Genomic DNA, 18,592 nt, shown 5'->3' with positions numbered 1-18,592 from the left:
AAAATAGCACTTTTGCTCAGATAACCCCTTCAAATATTATTATTGGTCATTTAAGGACCATCCATAACACGTTTGGCAGCTGATATATTCGCCATGTACCAGTAACCATTAGTAGTATCAGGATTCACATTAAGAGCATATTTGAGTAAACTAAAATAAATTGAGGCAGTCTAGAAATGTGTTCTGGTCAAGAGAGGTACTTAAAATGTCTCTTGTCCCATCTTACGGTAATATAGTGAGGAAATAGTTTGTACCTTATTATTTTCAGCAGCATTGTAAAAATCTTTAAAAAAATACATTCTGAAACTTTCTTGGCACTAACACTTTAAGTAAATACTGTCAACAAAGTGAATAAAAATAATATGAAAGGGAATGGCGTACCTGGAATTCATAATACATATAACAAATGTGGACGGCTGAATTATAAAATAAGCAACATACACAGCACTATGTTACATAAAAACAATCAAATGTAGTGGTCATAGACACAGGAATGATACAGAAAATAAATAAATTAAAAACAAAACAAAACAAAAAAAACCCCAGAATATTGTCTTATAATAAGTGCAAAATGCAAGACACCGGTGAAACCGGAAAACTGTTTCAAGAAAAGGATTACGTTAATTTCACAATGAATATCTTAAAGGGGTAATCCTATTTTATCTGATGTCTGGTTCAAAATGGCTCATAAACCAATGATAGTGCTACGTAGGGACCTTTACTAGGAACAGAAACGTACCGTACCTCTGTGGCCACAGGCCAATAAAGGAATGCAAAGATAGTAATCTGTTTATGGATAATCAAATCAACTTGGAAGTGCAAAGGGGGCGGGACTGGACGTACAAGATATGTTTACAGACAACTGTGATGCAGAATTACTGTAGGCTGAATACGTCAAATATAGCTAAAGAGAGACATTGTGCATTTCATAAAGACAGCCACAGTATTTGCAACTGTCTGGAGGCAAATCTGGCTCACCACTGCACTTGCAGGTTGATTTACATATCCATATAAAGGGGATTATCTCTGCATTGTATCATTGTTTTGTGGCCATAGAGGTGTTTCTGCTCCTATTAGGAACCCACTACACGGCACAATTATTGGTTGGAAAAGTATTTTGGAACTGTCTGACTCCCTTTAAACATTAATAATATCTCCTCAAGATATCCCACAAGTGTCTTGTAGATGTAGGTCCCACATCCAACCACAATCCTGCAGTTGCTGGGAATCGAGGACATGTGGCAGTTACAAAAACAGGAAGCAAGTAAGCATGCAGGGCTGTTTCACAGCAGCTAAACCTGACCTCTGTTTTTGAAACAGACACCCCCTTCCATAGGAGAGACATCTATAAGACATTTATGGCATATCTACAGGATATACCATCAATGCATGAGATGGGAAAACCCCTTTAACCATTTCAAGTAAACGTCAGTTTAAATCATGTAGTTTTTCTTCAAAACCTCTAGATATTGCTGTGTTGCTCTTGAAACTGGATCTTGGTCGGTGTTCAGGTTTCTAAGGGAACCAGCTATTGAGCCAACAGGGGAGATTCTGGTACATCCAGCTTCCAGCTCAGCGTTAGCTAAAAATAAAGAAACAGAACAATGAGGAATGTTATATTGTATACAATATAGCTGTAGCAGGGAGCCTAAAATCTTCACCTGCAGCTTTTTAGTACATCATATGATAAAAAGCAAGCCTATTTTTATAATATACGGGTGGACAGACGTGATGGGTGGACAGACGTGATGGGTGGACAGACGTGATGGGTGGACAGACAGGTGGAAGTTCCATGCTGGGGCTACAACAGTAGGTAGCAGAAGCCTCAGTTTTGAATGCATCGATCTATATGCTGCAACACATTATGGCCACACATTACACAATGAACTACTTTCCCATTTCCCAGAACTAGTGACAACACGGGCGCACCCGAACTGTTCTACACTGCCCCAAATAATTACATAATGCCCAAAAAAATATTCTTATGTTCTACAGTGTAGTGCCTATATACCAATGTACATTAGGCCAAATAACACCCACATACAAATGCTAAAACTGTCATGTTTAGCACATAAAAATGCTAAGAAAAAAAGCACATAAAAAGACAATATGAATTTTCTGTCACATAACAGTAATCATAAAATAATCATATTGAAAGCTCACAATAGTATTTTCCTACAGCAGTTCCCATACTAATACATAAAAAAGGCTCAGGATCCACATGTGGTGACCTGTACAAGGTTATATCACAACAGGAGCACATTACGTCAGATGTTATTGTCACATACCTTGATCTAGTTCTTTAGCAATATTTTTTTCGAGCTCCTGCTGCATCTGAAACAGTTTCAAATTCAATATATTAGCCAAAACATTAAAAACAAGCTGATCAGCCAGGCAAATGAGGGTTATACAAAGAAGGATGTTCTCCAAGTAAAAGGTGCCCATAGCGGTCAGCCAAATGCTCCTTCAACTGCCAACTATTCCTTCCCCCTATACACTCCTGGACATAGAAAATGCAACTGTAAGGGTCAGTTTACACGGAGGAATTTGTTGCGGATTTGGGGGTGGATTCCTCCCCTGAATCCGGAACAGATTCCTCCCGAATCTGCCTCTCATTGTTTTCAATGGGAAGTAGAGATCGCAGCAAGACTTGGAAAAGAGAAGCATCCTTCTCAATCTTGCAGCGGATTCCACGGCTCAAGACTCCTTTTTGATTCGGCCCATTCATCCGGGCCTAATCAGGAGCAGGATGCCGCAACGGAATGCTGATGCCCTGCACTACCTGCATCAAGTACTCAAGTCTGGTTTAGGGCACATTCACATAAATAATAATAAATGATGATGTTGGTCAGTGTGTTGGCTGGATTTACTGACATACACTTTATGCTGGGAGAGGAACTCCTAGAAGTACAGTTATCTATGCTGCTTGGAGTCCTTGCCTCCCAATGACATACTGTTCCATAATGATTTCACACTCTGTTGTGTTAATGCAACCTAAGGATTTTCCAGGATGAGGATCTTGCTGGCTGCTGTTAGGATAGGCTATGAATTTCAGATCAGTGGAGTCTGAGTCTTGCCATCCACCCAATCAACCATTTGCTGTGTGCTGCAAGCAGTTGGGCGAGTGATGTGAAGTTTTCACTGCCTACAGTCAAGAGTTGGATATTCTTTTGATTTAGTTACTGTTAAAAGAAAGAACATGGAAGTACAACTGACCTTGGTAAAGTAAGACTCCACTTGATTTGCAGCCAGAGTATTCCCAACTGTATTAAGCAAGCCTCCACTAAGTCCTAAACTCCTGTTGAATGGCAGGCTGCTGCTGAGACGTGCCAGATGACTCGTGTCTACTACAGGACTGGCACCCATGCTTCCATTTAGAAAAGTACTTGCAATTAATGACTTGTTCCTCTGCCTCTCATTAAGAAGTTTGCTGTTGGTTTCTGCAAGTCTTTCATTAGCTCTGTGAACAGAAAGATGCAACATGTTTGATGCAGATAGTCCATACAAGTTCCACTGCATCTGCACAGATACTACTTACCTTTCTAGTTTTGATGTCAAAGATTTTCTCGCCTTCTGCTCTTCAGCATATAACTCTTTCAATCGGTATAACTCCTGCTTAGTGGAGTCCTTATCACTCATGTTTTCTTGTTGGGCGCCTTTAAGCCTTTGGAGTTCAGACTCTAAGTCTTGAATTCGATGCTCCATCTGACCCCTGACGGAAGCATCATTTTCAGCTCTCATTTGTTCTAGCTTGTCCTGTGAAGCTGCATGTGCCTATAAAGAAAGAAAATAGTACTCTGAAACAGTAAGATACAGCCTGTGGTGGAACTCTTCGGTGGCCTTAACGTTCTACAGTCATTTGACATGCGTGGAATTTGTGGAAAACAGCCATCTGTAAGATGTTCATGCCAAGCTAGGACAGTGAGCACAGAGCTACTAGAAGGTTTGGCAGAGTCTGATTAACTTTTGCTCTCTGTGCACCAACTGCTTCATTTGCATAAGACTTTAAGACTGAGGCCCCACATTGTGGAAAGGCAGCCTACTTTGTTGCAGATTTGCTGCGTTTTATTTTCAGACACAGTCAAGAATGGCTATAGGAAATTCTTATACTTCTCCCTTTTGCTTAATCCATTCTTGTCATTGGCTAAAAAAAAGACAAAATCTGTAACAAAAAAGCTCAGTTTCTGCAACAAATCTACAAAAGTAGCTTACATAAAAAAGGTATGTTGTTTAATTGCTGTAATGTACTGTATAACATGGTGGTGACAAATGAAAATACTTTAAAGAGGACCTTTCACCACTTTTGGGCACATGCAGTGTTATATACTGCTGGAAAGCTGACAGTGCGCTGAATCAGTGCACTGTCGGCTTTCCCGATCTGTGCCCGGTGTAAAGAGCTTACGGTGCCGGTACCGTAGTGCTCTATGGTCAGAAGGGCGTTTCTGACCATTAGCCAGAGACGTCCTTCTGCCTAGCAGCGCCTATCGCGCTGTGCTGTGGAGCGGTGAGGAACGCCCCCTCCCTCTGCTCACACAGCTCGTCCATAGACGAGCATTATCAGGAGCGGGAGGGGGGAGTTCCTCCCCGCTCCACAGCACAGCGTGATTGGCGCCGCGAGGCAGAAGGACGTCTCTGGCTAACTGTCAGAAACGCCCTTCTGACCATAGAGCACTACGGTACCGGCACCGTAAGCTCTTTACACCGGGCACAGATCGGGAAAGCCGACAGTGCGCTGAATTCAGCGCACTGTCGGCTTTCCAGCAGTATATAACACTGCATGTGCCCAAAAGTGGTGAAAGGTCCTCTTTAAAGAGGACCTTTCATGTTCTCCTCAATCGCTAGAAAGCAGACAGTGCGCTGAATTCATGTGCCCCAGTGCTGGAGATTTCAGTGCCATTAATTTCGGCACTGATATCTCCCCACTGTCAGAAAGGTATTCCTAATAGCTCAGTGTCATCACTGGGCTGTAAGGAACACCCTCCTCCCGACTGTACTCCTATTATAACCTTGCACTGTCAGAGGTGGCGTTCCTCACAGCTCAGTATCAGCTCTGTTTTAATATTAGCTGTACCTAGTAAACAATGAAAGGGACAAAGCTCCTTTCAACAGCTGATTGTGAAGGTGCTGAGAGTTGGACCCTCACTGATAACTAAGGAGAGGACCTCAAGTTTAAGTGATACACCATATATCTCTACATAACATAAATGTGCTTTGTTACAAATATCTCACTGAATATATAACATATGATCCAAAAATAGCAAGAAAATTCATACCTGTAGAAAAAGATTGACCTCCTCCAGTTGCTGTCGTAATTCTTGTCTGCCCCTCTCATCTACTTCTTTTTTATACATGTCTAGATAATTTTGACCCATCTTGCTTGAATCAATCAATCTTTTGAGTTCAGCCAGTTCGTCCTCTAGTTGTCTTTTGCCTCTTTCTAACCTCTCAATATTCTTGTATAATTTCTTGTTTGTGGACACTTCTTCTTGCATGTTACGGTTTATAGATTCTAATTCCATATATCTGTGGGATTCTTTTTCCATTTGTGAAGACAGTTCTTCAATCTGTGTTGTTCAGAGAATTTGGAAGACTGAAGTCAGACAAGCAAGAAACTTTATACTATTCTTTATATTTCATTTTCAACACATGAAAGAGGACCTTTCACCTCCAGGGGCACATGTGGTTTTATATACCACTAGAAAGCAGACAGTGCGCTGAATTCAGCGCACTATTGGATTTCACAATCTGTGCCTCTGGTGAAGAGTCAGTCAGGAAAGCCCTTCCTCACAGTATCGTCTATTGCACTGTACTGCGAGAGCAGTGAGGAACTCCCCCCTCCCCTCTTGATAGTACTCATCCATAGTCCAGTACTGGGGGAGCATTCCTTACCGCTCAGCGTCATCGCTGGGTGGTAAGCAATGGCCCTTCTCACAGTACAGCGCAATAGATGCTAGTGTTAGGAAGGGCATTCCTGACTGACTGTCAGAAACGCCCTTTTGGCAATGAAGAGCTACAGTATCGACACCGATAGCTCTTCACCGGGGACACAGAACATGAAAGCCGATAGTGCGCTGAATTCAGTGAACTGTCGACTTTCTAGCAGTGTATTACACCACATGTGCCGCAAGAGGTGAAAGGTCTTCTTTTAACTGTACTGCATGTCTGGCAAAGAAACAACAAAGAAGGCATAAAAACATAAAAAGAACTAAAAAAAATAAAAAAAAGCTGCTTAAAAGGGTAATGTGAAAACAGCATGAATGTCTGTGGAGATGCTGATGTACAATTCTACAGACCACCAAGCTGTAAACTCAAATGCTTTTCAGGTCCTCGATCCACAAAATAGCTAGAAGTTTCTGCACTGCAAATATATCAGATGTAAACACCTTGTCATATTTCCTGTATCCAGATAAAACTAAATACTATACATAACTAGGAGAACTTATCAAGTACAAAGGTAGTATTTTCAGCAGAAAAATAAGTTAGTTAAAGTCACAGTGAGCAGAGCTGGCATTAGGGGTGTGCGACCTGTACTTATCATATGTTTACATTTGTGTTGGAGGCTCCATTACTCAAATTTGGTCTTTGAAACGGACTCAAGGAGGGAAACCCAATGCACCCATATATAATCAATGGGATGACCTGTTTTCTGAGGCTATTGCCTAACTCCTTATTTATTAAAAAGATTCACAATGTAGTATAAATGTTTGGTTTAGTATGTTGGGTAGCGGAGCTCTCGGCAAAAAAAGGATGCATACGGATGTAAAAAATGTGATCTGAATAGAGCCTACGATGGTTAGAGGAAATCTTTAAACTGCTGAAATTTTTTTTACTTATTTATATTTGGAAAAATATTTAACTTTTAATTGTTTACCAATTTAATCTCATAGGAAAAGCCTTCAACATAGTCCTGCTCTCAGCCAAGAAGTGGGTACAGCTGTACTCAGGTGATATTACACATCTGCATTTTTACTCGCATTAACCCCCATGCATTTTTATATACCACACACTTGTATTACATTTTTGATCAGTGTTAGGGTGCCTTCACTCCATGTATTCTGTCCACACTCCGTGTATTCTGTCCATTGTAAAAATACACGTGTAAAATGGACAGAATACACGGAGCGTGGACCGAATACACAGAGCGTAAACTCCGTGTGAAGGCACCCTTAGTCATTTTCATTTCTGTACAAAAAAAAAAACAGCACACACATTAACATGTATAAACATAGCATGTAAACTACTACATGGGCTGCTTTTACTCATGTTGATGCAAGCTCTGTTAGAGCCTGCAAAAAGAAAAATGGTGGAATAATACCATATAAATAGCCAGTCTTCATGTACTACAGTAGACTTCATGTACTACACAAATACACACCAGCATATTCTGAAGTCATCTGAAATAACAGGGACGTGCTAAACACATACAACCCTATCTATCTTACATGCAAGGGCGAAGCATTTCCAACTCTCCTGCTTCTTAACACAAAGCTTTCCTGGCTGCCATGTCATCACCTCTATCCACAGAATGTAATATTGCAATTTTTCATCTTTAATTTTTTTTTTTTTTTTTTTTTTTTTTTTATGACTAACCTTTTCTTTCATTTTCAGAACTTCACTATCTGTTTCATAGTTTCTGGATCCTTCTCTCAAAGTACTTCTTTGTTCGGTCCCTTCATAGTCTTTGAGCTTCTTTTTGGCAGTTTTTAAAAGTTTTTTTAGGCTGCTCAAAATAATAGAAGAAAGTTATGGTGTTCATAAATAATCTCCAACATATTACAGCATAATGGATGGCATTTTAACAATTCTCATTTACATATTGTGGAATAAAAAGCAAAATGTATGTTGCGGATTTTCACTGCATATTTCAACCTTTGCAAGGCACAAAGTGAAACCTGCTCCAAAATCCACAGCTAAATCTGCATGCAAAATGAACATGTAAAATATTCATAGTAAACTACACGTTTCCTCTGCTCCAATTTCCATTCCACGTGGATATATTCTTACAGTATGGCAAAATGAATGGCAGTAGGTAAAGCCATGAGAGTGGCCCGTTCAGTTGCCTAAAGTTGTTTACAGGCAACTAGACCAGCACTTGTAACCAGTGGCGTAACTAAAGTCTTGTGGGCCCCGATGCAATCTTTTGTCCGGGGCCCCCTACCTCATCCCTACAGTGATTCTCAATACTGATGGCTGTGCTTATTGGCCCCCTAAGGCTCCTGGACCCCAGTGTTACTGCACCTTCAGAACCCCCTCAATTTATCTCCTGCTTGTAACTGGAGATATACTTTAAAATGTAGAGGAGAAAATGTTTGCTATTAGGGTCCAACATTTGCTTCATAAGATCTGACATCATACATTAAAAAACATAAAAGGGTATATTCCATCTAAAAGTGTGATAGATGCAGGCTCCACTTTGAAAAGCAAAGTCCCCTGACATAAATGTGTCACATTGGAATACTCCTTTAATGTAGAAATTATTAACCAAATTTCTAGTTAATAACACCAGGAGATGACAAAAAGTGTCACTGTCAAATGTAGCATTTCACTGTATATCAAATGACACATAAGATTTTTTTCTTTTTTTATCAGTGTGGCGATCTTGCAGTGCCCTCTTCTGCCTATGGCTGCTGCTTCCTAAACAATGGCCCAAACTTATCGCCGTAATTTACTAACAAGCAGCAGGAGTGAGGGAAATTATTATTTTTTTAAATGGAAGATCACCACTTTATCCAGACCAGGTTTTCATTTCTCACAGGCCCCATGCTGACGTCTGAGTGGGATTCCGGTAATAGGCCGAGTTTGCAGGGGAATACAGTAGAGTTGACACTCCGAGTGACATCCAAATGCATTCTGTGATGTATACACGTCCATGGTGGCTTCTGATCTGTTGCAGGGATGATTATAGAGCAGGTCTAATCCTTTTCCGTGTCATCAGAACAGATCGGAAGGCCCCATAAATGTATCACGGAATGCACTCAGAGTGTCATCCAACTCCATTCTGCTGCAAAATCATCATCACATCAGAAGCATCCTCGGTTGTGTGCATGGGGGTCTTACTGTATACCTTATGTATATTGGCTTTCTCTTTGAAAGGACCACTCATCTAGAAGACTATCTGAAAGGGAGGCAATCTGCAATAGGTTTTAGAGTATTCGGTAACAAAGCAATAAAATTTGTTTCTTTATAGTTTTAAAGAGGACTGTCACGGGATGGTTAGAGTCTATACTATAGGCAATGTGTAATATATATTTCATGTGGAATGTATTCTCTAACCTGTTGTATACATCAATGTGTAGTTGGCTGATTGGGGTCTAGTGTGTTAGCACATTGTATGCAAATACCTCTAACTAGTGAGGACCAGTGAGGACAATGGGTGGAGATAATCTGCTCAGTGTCTCCAAGAAGATGTTGGACTGTGCATTGTCCACAGGAGACAGGGAGTCTGCTCTCCTTGTTATAGGTGAGGGGGGAAGGATCTGTGACTCAGCCCTCCCCACCCACAGATATAGGTGTAACAGTCTTAGTATATAGTTGTAGCTTGCAGTTAGTATGTGTTAGCCGGCCTGTGCACAGCTCTGTAGAGAGCCAGGATTTAGTTACAGGACCAAGGAGCCAAAGCTATCATTGGATTGTGACTTCTGTGGACTTATTGTTGTTACGGTTGATGTGACCGCCACCGGCTACTAACTTTGTGGATTACAATAAATTGCTGTTGTCTCCCGACCTCTTGCGTCCGTGTTGATTCAAAAGACCATCCGGAGGAAGACGTATACCTCAGCTCTGTGACAACTGGTTGGCAGCGGTGGGATCAACAGCGGACAGCGAGATGGACTACAGCAGCTCAGCGATTAATGGAGCCACAACCTCAGAATACAGGAACTGGACTATGGCAAGTCTACAAGTAAGGGCCCGGGAACTGAACCTGAGTTACCAGGGAAGAACGAAAGAGCAACTGATCGAGGCACTGGAGGAGATGACCCTGCAAAGCGACCATGAGGAGGGCTGCCCCCAGGAGACTGGAGAGATACGGGAGTGGCAGGTACAGACCCAAAAGAGCAGATGGGTTGTTTTGTATGAGGAGGAGTTGGCAGTGCTGGGGCTAGGAGCAACTGCAGAGCAAAGGAGTAGAGCATTACAGAGGGCTCAGGAAACGGAGAAGGAGGAACAGAGAATGGCGCATGAAAAGGAAAGAATGGCGCATGAAATGCGAATGGCTGAGATAACTACGCGGAATTATAATCAAACGTCGACCCCCAGCCCAACAGTGAGAGAACCACCATATGTCTCCCATAAACACTTCAAGACCTTTGATGAAGCGGCTGGGGATGTTGATGGATATTTTCAGGACTTCGAACACCAGTGCCACCTGATGGAAGTCCCAGAGAAGGATTGGGTCCGGTATCTGGTGGGGCACCTACGAGATGGGGCTGCGGAAGCTCTCAGAGCCATGGACCCTAGTGATCAGCGGGACTATGAGGCCATTAAAAGAGCGGTGCAGAAGTATTATGCAGTCACTCCAGAGACCTACCGAGTTCAGTTCCGCTCTTTGTCTTACAATGGGGGAAGCTCCTTCCACATGTTCGCCCACAAGTTGAAGCAAGCATGCAAGCGCTGGCTAGAAGGAGAGGAGGCTGTCACAGTCGATAAGGTCCTCCAAGTCATACTTAAGGAACAGTTCTTTTCCCAGTGCCCCGCTGAGATCCGTGAGTGGGTGCTGGAAAGGAACCCAGCCACAGTTGAGCAAGCTGCTTCCCTTGCAGATGAGGGCCTGACCATCAAGCCGCAGTGGAAGAGGTTGTTTGCAGAGGAGCGGAAAACTACCACAGTCCGCCAGACACCCTTCAGCCAGCCACCCACCTTTCGTGCCCGGCCTCAGGATTACAATTCCCCCTCTACCCCTGCCCCAGCCCATCGGCCTCCAGCTATGAACAACCCTGTCCCTAGACAACGACCTACTGGAAGAATGCTAGAGCGCAGATGTTTTGGGTGCGGGCGGCCTGGACATTTGCAAGCTAGTTGCCCTGTTAACATGGGGGCACGGGCCACCGTGGCATCCCGGCCTATTCACTACCTGGGAACCACCCCTAGGACAGAAAGTTTGGCCCCATTTCCAGGTGACTCCATGAATGACCCATCTGTTCCACCTCCAGGGGTCTATGGGATTCAGCCTTCCGCCACACATCCCGCAAACCTTCAGCGGAAGCACTTGCAGGAGGTCCTACTGGATGGCCGAACAGTTGTTGGATTCCGGGACTCGGGAGCTTTCCTAACGGTAGCGGACCCCCGAGTGGTTCGACCCGAGGCCCTAGAGGAGGGCCCTGGCCTTTCTATCGAGTTGGCAGGAGGTACTCGGAAACGTATTCCTAAAGCTACCGTGGAACTCGACTATGGTTATGGACCAAAACGATGCACAATTGGTGTGATGAGCGGGCTGCCGGCCGATGTTCTGTTAGGCAACGATGTTGGAAATCTACAGTGCCACTTTGTGGGAGCAGTGACCCGAAGCCAAGCTCAGAGAGACGCCAACATGGATCCACCAGATTTTCTGCCAGATGCCAGCCCTTCAACCCTACAACTTTACCATTCAGTACCGCCGAGGGAACCAACACCAGAACGCAGATGGGTTATCCCGGCAGGAGGACATATGAGCTATAGAGACTGTTGTGCATTCCCCAATTTACCTGTGTAGGCCAATTGTGTCATGCACATGTTTTGAGAGGGGGAGGGGTTGTCACGGGATGGTTAGAGTCTATACTATAGGCAATGTGTAATATATATTTCATGTGGAATGTATTCTCTAACCTGTTGTATACATCAATGTGTAGTTGGCTGATTGGGGTCTAGTGTGTTAGCACATTGTATGCAAATACCTCTAACTAGTGAGGACCAGTGAGGACAATGGGTGGAGATAATCTGCTCAGTGTCTCCAAGAAGATGTTGGACTGTGCATTGTCCACAGGAGACAGGGAGTCTGCTCTCCTTGTTATAGGTGAGGGGGGAAGGATCTGTGACTCAGCCCTCCCCACCCACAGATATAGGTGTAACAGTCTTAGTATATAGTTGTAGCTTGCAGTTAGTATGTGTTAGCCGGCCTGTGCACAGCTCTGTAGAGAGCCAGGATTTAGTTACAGGACCAAGGAGCCAAAGCTATCATTGGATTGTGACTTCTGTGGACTTATTGTTGTTACGGTTGATGTGACCGCCACCGGCTACTAACTTTGTGGATTACAATAAATTGCTGTTGTCTCCCGACCTCTTGCGTCCGTGTTGATTCAAAAGACCATCCGGAGGAAGACGTATACCTCAGCTCTGTGACAAGGACCTTTCATGGATTTGGGCACATGTGGTGTTATACACTGCTGGAAAGCTGACAGTGCTCTGAATTCAGCGCACTGTCGGCTTTCCTGATTTGTGCCCCGGGTGAAGAGCTATCGGTGCCAGTACCGTCAGAAGGGCATTCCTGACAGTCTGTCAGGAACGTCTTTCTGCATAGCAGCACCTATAGCGCTGTACAGTGAGAGCAAGGTGGAACGCCCCTCTCTATCCTCACAGCACTCGTCCAAAGATGAGTAATATCAGGAGGGGAAGAGGTGTTCCTCCCCACTCACACAACACAGCGCTATAGGCGCTGCTGTGCAGAAGGACGTTCCTGACAGACTGTCAGGAACGCCCTTCTGACTGTGAAGAGCTACGGTACAGGCACCGATAGCTCTTCACCCGTGGCACAAATCGGGAAAGCCGACAGTGCGCTGAATTCGGCTTTCCAGCGGTGTATAACACCGCATGTGCCCAAACCAATGAAAGGTCCTCTTTAAGCTTTATCTTGTCTATACTAATGTTTTACCATTTTGAGTGCACTCTGTTTTGTTTGTTCACACACAGTACTGCACTTTTTACGAATGTTTAGACTTAAATCAGATATATTCAATGGGATTGAAATGGCTGATAAAAAAATAGCTCTGATGTGGTGGCATGGTAACATGGTGACCATGCTAGTCTCTGGGGCTTGGTTTGTTGATATGCAGTCATCTAATTTTAATTGAGTATTCCCTAGCAAGCTCAGCTATTCTATAGCCTATTCATTTGGATATTAGAAAACATATCTTTATAAATATAAAACAAAAGAATAAAATATGCATACCCAGTCACTTCTTGTTGCAATTTATTACTCCTCTTCATTTCTTGATCAAATCTTTCTTCTATTGACTTCTTTTGATCTGCCAATTTCTTTAGTTTCTTTTTCTCAACTGCAATCTTAGTGAGATATAACTATAAATGGCTAAACTTTAAAAATCATTGCAATGACACAAGAATGAACTACAAGTAGATATGAAGGACAAATCTCTATTAAGTAAAACATTTACGCCAAGGCCTAGGTAGCGAACCACAGCCAAAGCCCTTCGAAGAAAAAACAAGGCAGAAATGCATTACATTTTTTCCTCGAATCTCTTTTTCCTTTCTGCTTCAATTATAGCTATATGGAAAACGCCAGCATTTCCGTAGGTATAATTGAGATGTTGCGATTTACAAAAACTCAACAGTTTTTGAAGTTGCAGCATTTACGCTGTGGATATTTTTCTACAATGTGTGGATTAGATTAACCAGAATCCCATCCACTTTGCAGGTGCTATGAAACGTTGAGGCAAAATCGTAGCATTTATGCTACGTGGGACCTTAGCCTTAAAAGAATTTGTGCACCTTAAAAGATCTATTCAAAACTCAGCATTTATGACTATATCAATAGGATATGCCAAAAATGCAGAGATGGAAATATCCCTTTAAAACACTCTTTAAGAAGTAAGGAAGACATGTCCGAAAATGTGGGTGTCGCTGAAAAAGACCCAGAGATGTGTTCATTAGCTGTGAAGAAATACACTAAACCCCTTAACGCTAAATCACGTACCTGTACGTCAGGGAATGTGGTTAGTTCCCGCATTCCCACGTACCTGTACGTGATTGAGATTGCACGGGCTCAGAAGCAGAGCCCGTGCGATCTCCACGGGAGGCCGGCTGTATCTGACAGCCAGGCTTCCCCTGTAGCAGCAGGGACGGTGATTGCACCGACCCCCGCTGTTTAACCCTTAAGGTGCCATGATCCATAGTGATCATGGCACCCTAGGGGTTTGGCCGGGCTATAAATCATGCTGCCGGCAGCATCAGGAGTATGTGTTAGCTGTAATTTACAGCTACACGCTGCTCCTTAATCCCTCCCCCCATCGGAGCGAGCTCCGATGGGGGGGAGGGTTAACCCCTTGGATGCCAGGACGAGTGGAAGCTAGTCTATGCATCTGCATAGCTAGCTTCCTCTATAGACTGCAATACACGTGTATTGCAAGTCTATAGTTAGTATAGAACCAGTGATCCTCTCTGATCGCAGGTTCTAGTGTGCTTACAGCACAAATGTAAAAAAGTTTTTTTAAAAAAAATAATAATAAAGTGTGTAAAACAAACAAACAAAACAAACAGTTACATTTCTTGTAAATCTGGAAAATCGCTGTTACACTTGTAAGCCTTGTAACGTTCAAAATAAATTAAAATACAATCAAAAGATGATGCCGATATAAAGCAGAGATATGGGAGATAATATTTATTAATGTATTTGGGTGGTATGACTATCTGCCTGAAAAGCAGAGAATATCACATTTTGAAAATTGCAATTTTTTCCAAATTTCCATCAAATTTCCTATTTTTTTAATAAGTAAATACAAAAATATTGATTAGTGTTTACCACTAACATGAAGTATAATGTGTTACGAGAAAACATTCTCAAAATCACTTGTGTAAGTTAAAGCGTCTCAAAGTTATTGCCATTTAAAGTGACACATGTCAATTTTGAAAAAACAGGCCTGGTCCTTAACATACTTTTGGGCTGTGTCCTTAAGGGGTTAAAGGGGTTGTCCCATCACAAGGATCCTATCTATACTGCTTGTTAATGTGGATGTAAGACTTTTCCTAAATACACTGCTTCAGCAAAACTGCTTTGTTTGGCCACTATATTACTTTATTCAATTTTTTGTGGCCACAGCCCTGACCTAGCTGCTCCTGAGTCAAGTGATGTATCTGCCTGCTCTGAGGGGGGAGGGAGGAGGGGCTAAGTGCAGGAAGCGAGCCTGTGTATCTAGCTAATCCTGTGTCTACACCATGTGACCTAGGTCCTGCACTCAGATAGAGGAGCTGCTTTCATTTCTTCTGTTCTCCCAGTTATCAGGCTAGCTAATTCAATTGTGTTCATTATGGCAGAGACAGGCAGTCTCTGTATGTAACACAGAATGGAGTTGCTGCTGCCTGTACTTCATAGTCCAATGTGGGTGGGCGGAGCTACACACTAATTTGGGGGCGGAGCTAAACGGCAGGTTGCCTGTGAAACCCCGCCCACCAAATGATGCAAGAAACCAGGAAGAAAGAAGATTTTACAAGAGTGAAGACTGCTGAGTATGTGAGGTGGGAATACCCCTTTAATGTATAACTGGTAGGTTTGTGACCTTTTACCACAGCTAAACCCCAAAGTAAACAAGTAAACTTGATGTATGCTTTTTGGTTGTGGCTGGTGCTTTTTTCACAACCGCCGCATACCTTGTAACCTTGTATTTACAAAGACATTTTTGCTATATTTTATTTCATCTAGTGGAAAATCTGATCAAACACTAAATTGTCATGAGTTTAGAAATACAATCAATTTGTTAAGGAAAAAAAACAAAAAAACAAACAAAAAAAAACCCCTTACCTGGTCTGATAAGTTAGCACTTAATCCTTCAAGCTCTGCCAAGCGGACACCTATTTGGGATCTTGATTTCAGCTCTGCCTCCCAAAGGTTGTGGGAGTCTTGTGCATTTTGAGACAAAGTGGATTGTTTATGCACCTGGAACATAAAACATACTGAATTTAGATTTTGGGAAGCATTACACTTAGATATTCTGTGTAGGCCATTATCAGAATAGTTCTCTCATATTACAGGGCAGCGTTCACTGATATTACTGTTGCAGTCACCTTACTAAACAAAAATTTTTCACGAAAGGATACTTAAAAGTTACGCTATGTTGACACTACCATTCGGCTTTCCGTTCTTCGGGTCCAATTCGGGACCCGGAAAACAGAAAGCTAACCTGCTGTAAAAGCAGTCACCCGCGGACCCCATAGACTATATTGGAGTCTGCAGAGTTTCTGCCCGAAAAAGGCAGAGTGAAAACTTTTTGCAGTACTTCTCGCCACATTTTCTAAGCAGGTTTCAGGAACAGAATTCAAGCGCTGGTGTAAACCCAGCCTTATCATTCAATATTGCAATTTATCTTTTAAGTAAGCATTTAAGTTAGCTATGATCAAGAAAAGAAAAAATTGCCACTCAAATATAAAGAATTTACAGAATTGATTCCCTTTAATTTGATCCTGCTGATACTGGCAGAAATAAAATATGCCTATGTAATTTTCCATAAGCTTTACATTTGAAATAAACTAGAATAAAATGTGCGTGTTTGTTAACACGATAGACCAAATTTCACATGATCTATCTATAAACCTGGGCCTTGAAGTGATATGCCATTGACTCTCCCATTACGAGTAATTATAAAGTAACAGTCACAACTTCTCTCTATGACCTGTCAAAAATTTGCTGAAATGATAACCACACTTTAAAGGAAAAGGGGACCAAAGGTCCGTTGAGGGAGAACCGCGCACACTGGTATGTTTAAGAAGATGGTAAACCAGGGTCCAATCACATAGGGTTTATTGGGTAGTTAAAAATACAGCATATAGCATATGCTATGCAGCTATATGCTGTATTTTTAACTACCCAATAAACCCTATGTGATTGGACCCTGGTTTACCATCTTCTTAAACATACCAGTGTGCGCGGTTCTCCCTCAACGGACCTTTGGTCCCCTTTTCCTCTTCAGTATTTCCCCCGGTTCTCCGGTGACGGATTGAACTGCTGCTACTCTCACCCTAATACGATTTCAAGTGTTGTGACTGTTCACAACCTCATAAGGTGAGAGGCCATCTGGTCCACGTTAATACTTACCCTGTTTTTAATCATTTGTGTACTCTCAAATACTACACTTAGTGCGCTCGGTGTCTTTGTTTTGTTTTATATTAACCACACTTTAAAGGGATTCTACCACTAAAACACATTTTTTTCTAGTTAACACGTCGGAATAGCCTTTAGAAAGGCTATTCGTCTCCTACCTTTAGAAGTGCTCTCCGCCGCGCCGTTCGTTCAAAATACCGGTTTGTACCGGTATTTTGTACCGGTAAATACCGGTATAGTGCCCGCACTATGGCTGGGACCGCAATTTCGCGCATGCGCAGTACGTTCGGCAATCTTCGCCGAACAGAGCGTACTGCGCAGGCGTGCGACAGGACGCTGAAGAAGCAAGGGGAGGATACGCAAGACCATAGAGGCGGCACTGCGGTCGGTTTTTGAGCTGCAATGGGGACGCCCCCATCGCTGCTCCTGCGATGGGGGACGCCCCCATCGCTGCGAGAGAACTCATTAGCATACCGGTACAAACCGGTATTTTGAACGAACGGCGCGGCGGAGAGCACTTCTAAAGGTAGGAGACGAATAGCCTTTCTAAAGGCTATTCCGACATGTTAACTAGAAAAAAATGTGTTTTAGTGGGAGAATCCCTTTAAGTAAAACATAAATTAAGACGTAGACACTTTATTTTAAACAGACTCATCAAAATGCAAGAGAAAGGAAAATGTATGAAAAAATACGCGAAAAAAAAAAAAAAGTTGACAGAATAAATCCCAACCTACCTGCTGGTTTAACTTCTCTTCTAAACCAATTTTAGTTGACTGCAAATTTGTAATCATATCCTCCAGCCGATTGCGCATCTATAAGATTGAGTAAATTATCTGAATCATGTATACAAATGTCAACATATAAGCATAGTGGAACTATTTTGGTCGCAAAATAAAGTCATAGTCATACTTTGTCTTGACTTACAGATGGCTATTCCTTTGTTAGCTGGTTTAAAGGGGAATTCTTATTATTTTTAAGTTATCCCTATCCACAGGATAGTTGCTGATCATTGGGGGTAGGATCATTGAGACCCAGGTGTCCTGTTTGACTGTCTAAATGGAGCAGAACGTCAAGGATCTGCACTCGTGTTCCAGTCATTCTTTATGGGACTGCCAAAGATGAGTGTTGTATCCAGATATCCCTAGAAGTTAGAGATGAGTGAGTAGTACTCGATCGAGTAGGTATTCAATCGAATACTACGGTATTCAAAATACTCGTACTCGATCGAGTACCACTCGCTGTTCGAATGTAAAAGTTCAATGCAGAACCAGCATTGATTGGCCCGAATGCTATACAGTCGGCCAATCAACGCTGGTTCTTCTCCTACCTTTAGAAGTCTTCTCCGTGCAGCTTCTCCGCGGCATCTTCTGGCTCTTCATTCACTCTGCCAGGCATCGGGCCTGGGCAGAGCCGACTGCGCATGTCCGCTTGTAGTGCAGGCATGCGCAGTCGGCTCTGCCCAGGCCCGATGCCTGGCAGAGTGAATGAAGAGCCGGAAGATGCCGCGGGGACGAAGCACGGAGAAGACTGCTCGGAGGATCCAGCCCTACCCTTACTCATGGACTTGGTAAG

The 18,592-nt window shown here is 42.8% G+C and overlaps 1 protein-coding gene across 1 annotated transcript in view; it reads right to left on the bottom strand.

The window, feature by feature from the left end:
• The window catches only part of ANKRD26 (ankyrin repeat domain containing 26), a 59,302-nt gene continuing 40,710 nt past the window's right edge, over positions 1–18,592 (bottom strand). Inside the window, exons 32-40 of the mRNA XM_075274294.1 lie at positions 17,755–17,832; positions 15,725–15,859; positions 13,142–13,254; positions 7,591–7,720; positions 5,274–5,564; positions 3,539–3,774; positions 3,217–3,460; positions 2,289–2,334; positions 1–1,582 (exon numbers count right to left, since the gene is read on the bottom strand). Of these exons, the coding sequence (XP_075130395.1) occupies positions 1,434–1,582; positions 2,289–2,334; positions 3,217–3,460; positions 3,539–3,774; positions 5,274–5,564; positions 7,591–7,720; positions 13,142–13,254; positions 15,725–15,859; positions 17,755–17,832 (1,422 nt within the window). The 3' untranslated portion in view covers positions 1–1,433. The remainder of the gene's footprint in view (positions 1,583–2,288; positions 2,335–3,216; positions 3,461–3,538; positions 3,775–5,273; positions 5,565–7,590; positions 7,721–13,141; positions 13,255–15,724; positions 15,860–17,754; positions 17,833–18,592) is intronic.

The sequence above is a fragment of the Leptodactylus fuscus genome, chromosome 5, assembly GCF_031893055.1.
Source record: "Leptodactylus fuscus isolate aLepFus1 chromosome 5, aLepFus1.hap2, whole genome shotgun sequence".
Classification (NCBI taxonomy): domain Eukaryota; kingdom Metazoa; phylum Chordata; class Amphibia; order Anura; family Leptodactylidae; genus Leptodactylus; species Leptodactylus fuscus.
This window is presented reverse-complemented; position numbering and strand designations above follow the sequence as displayed.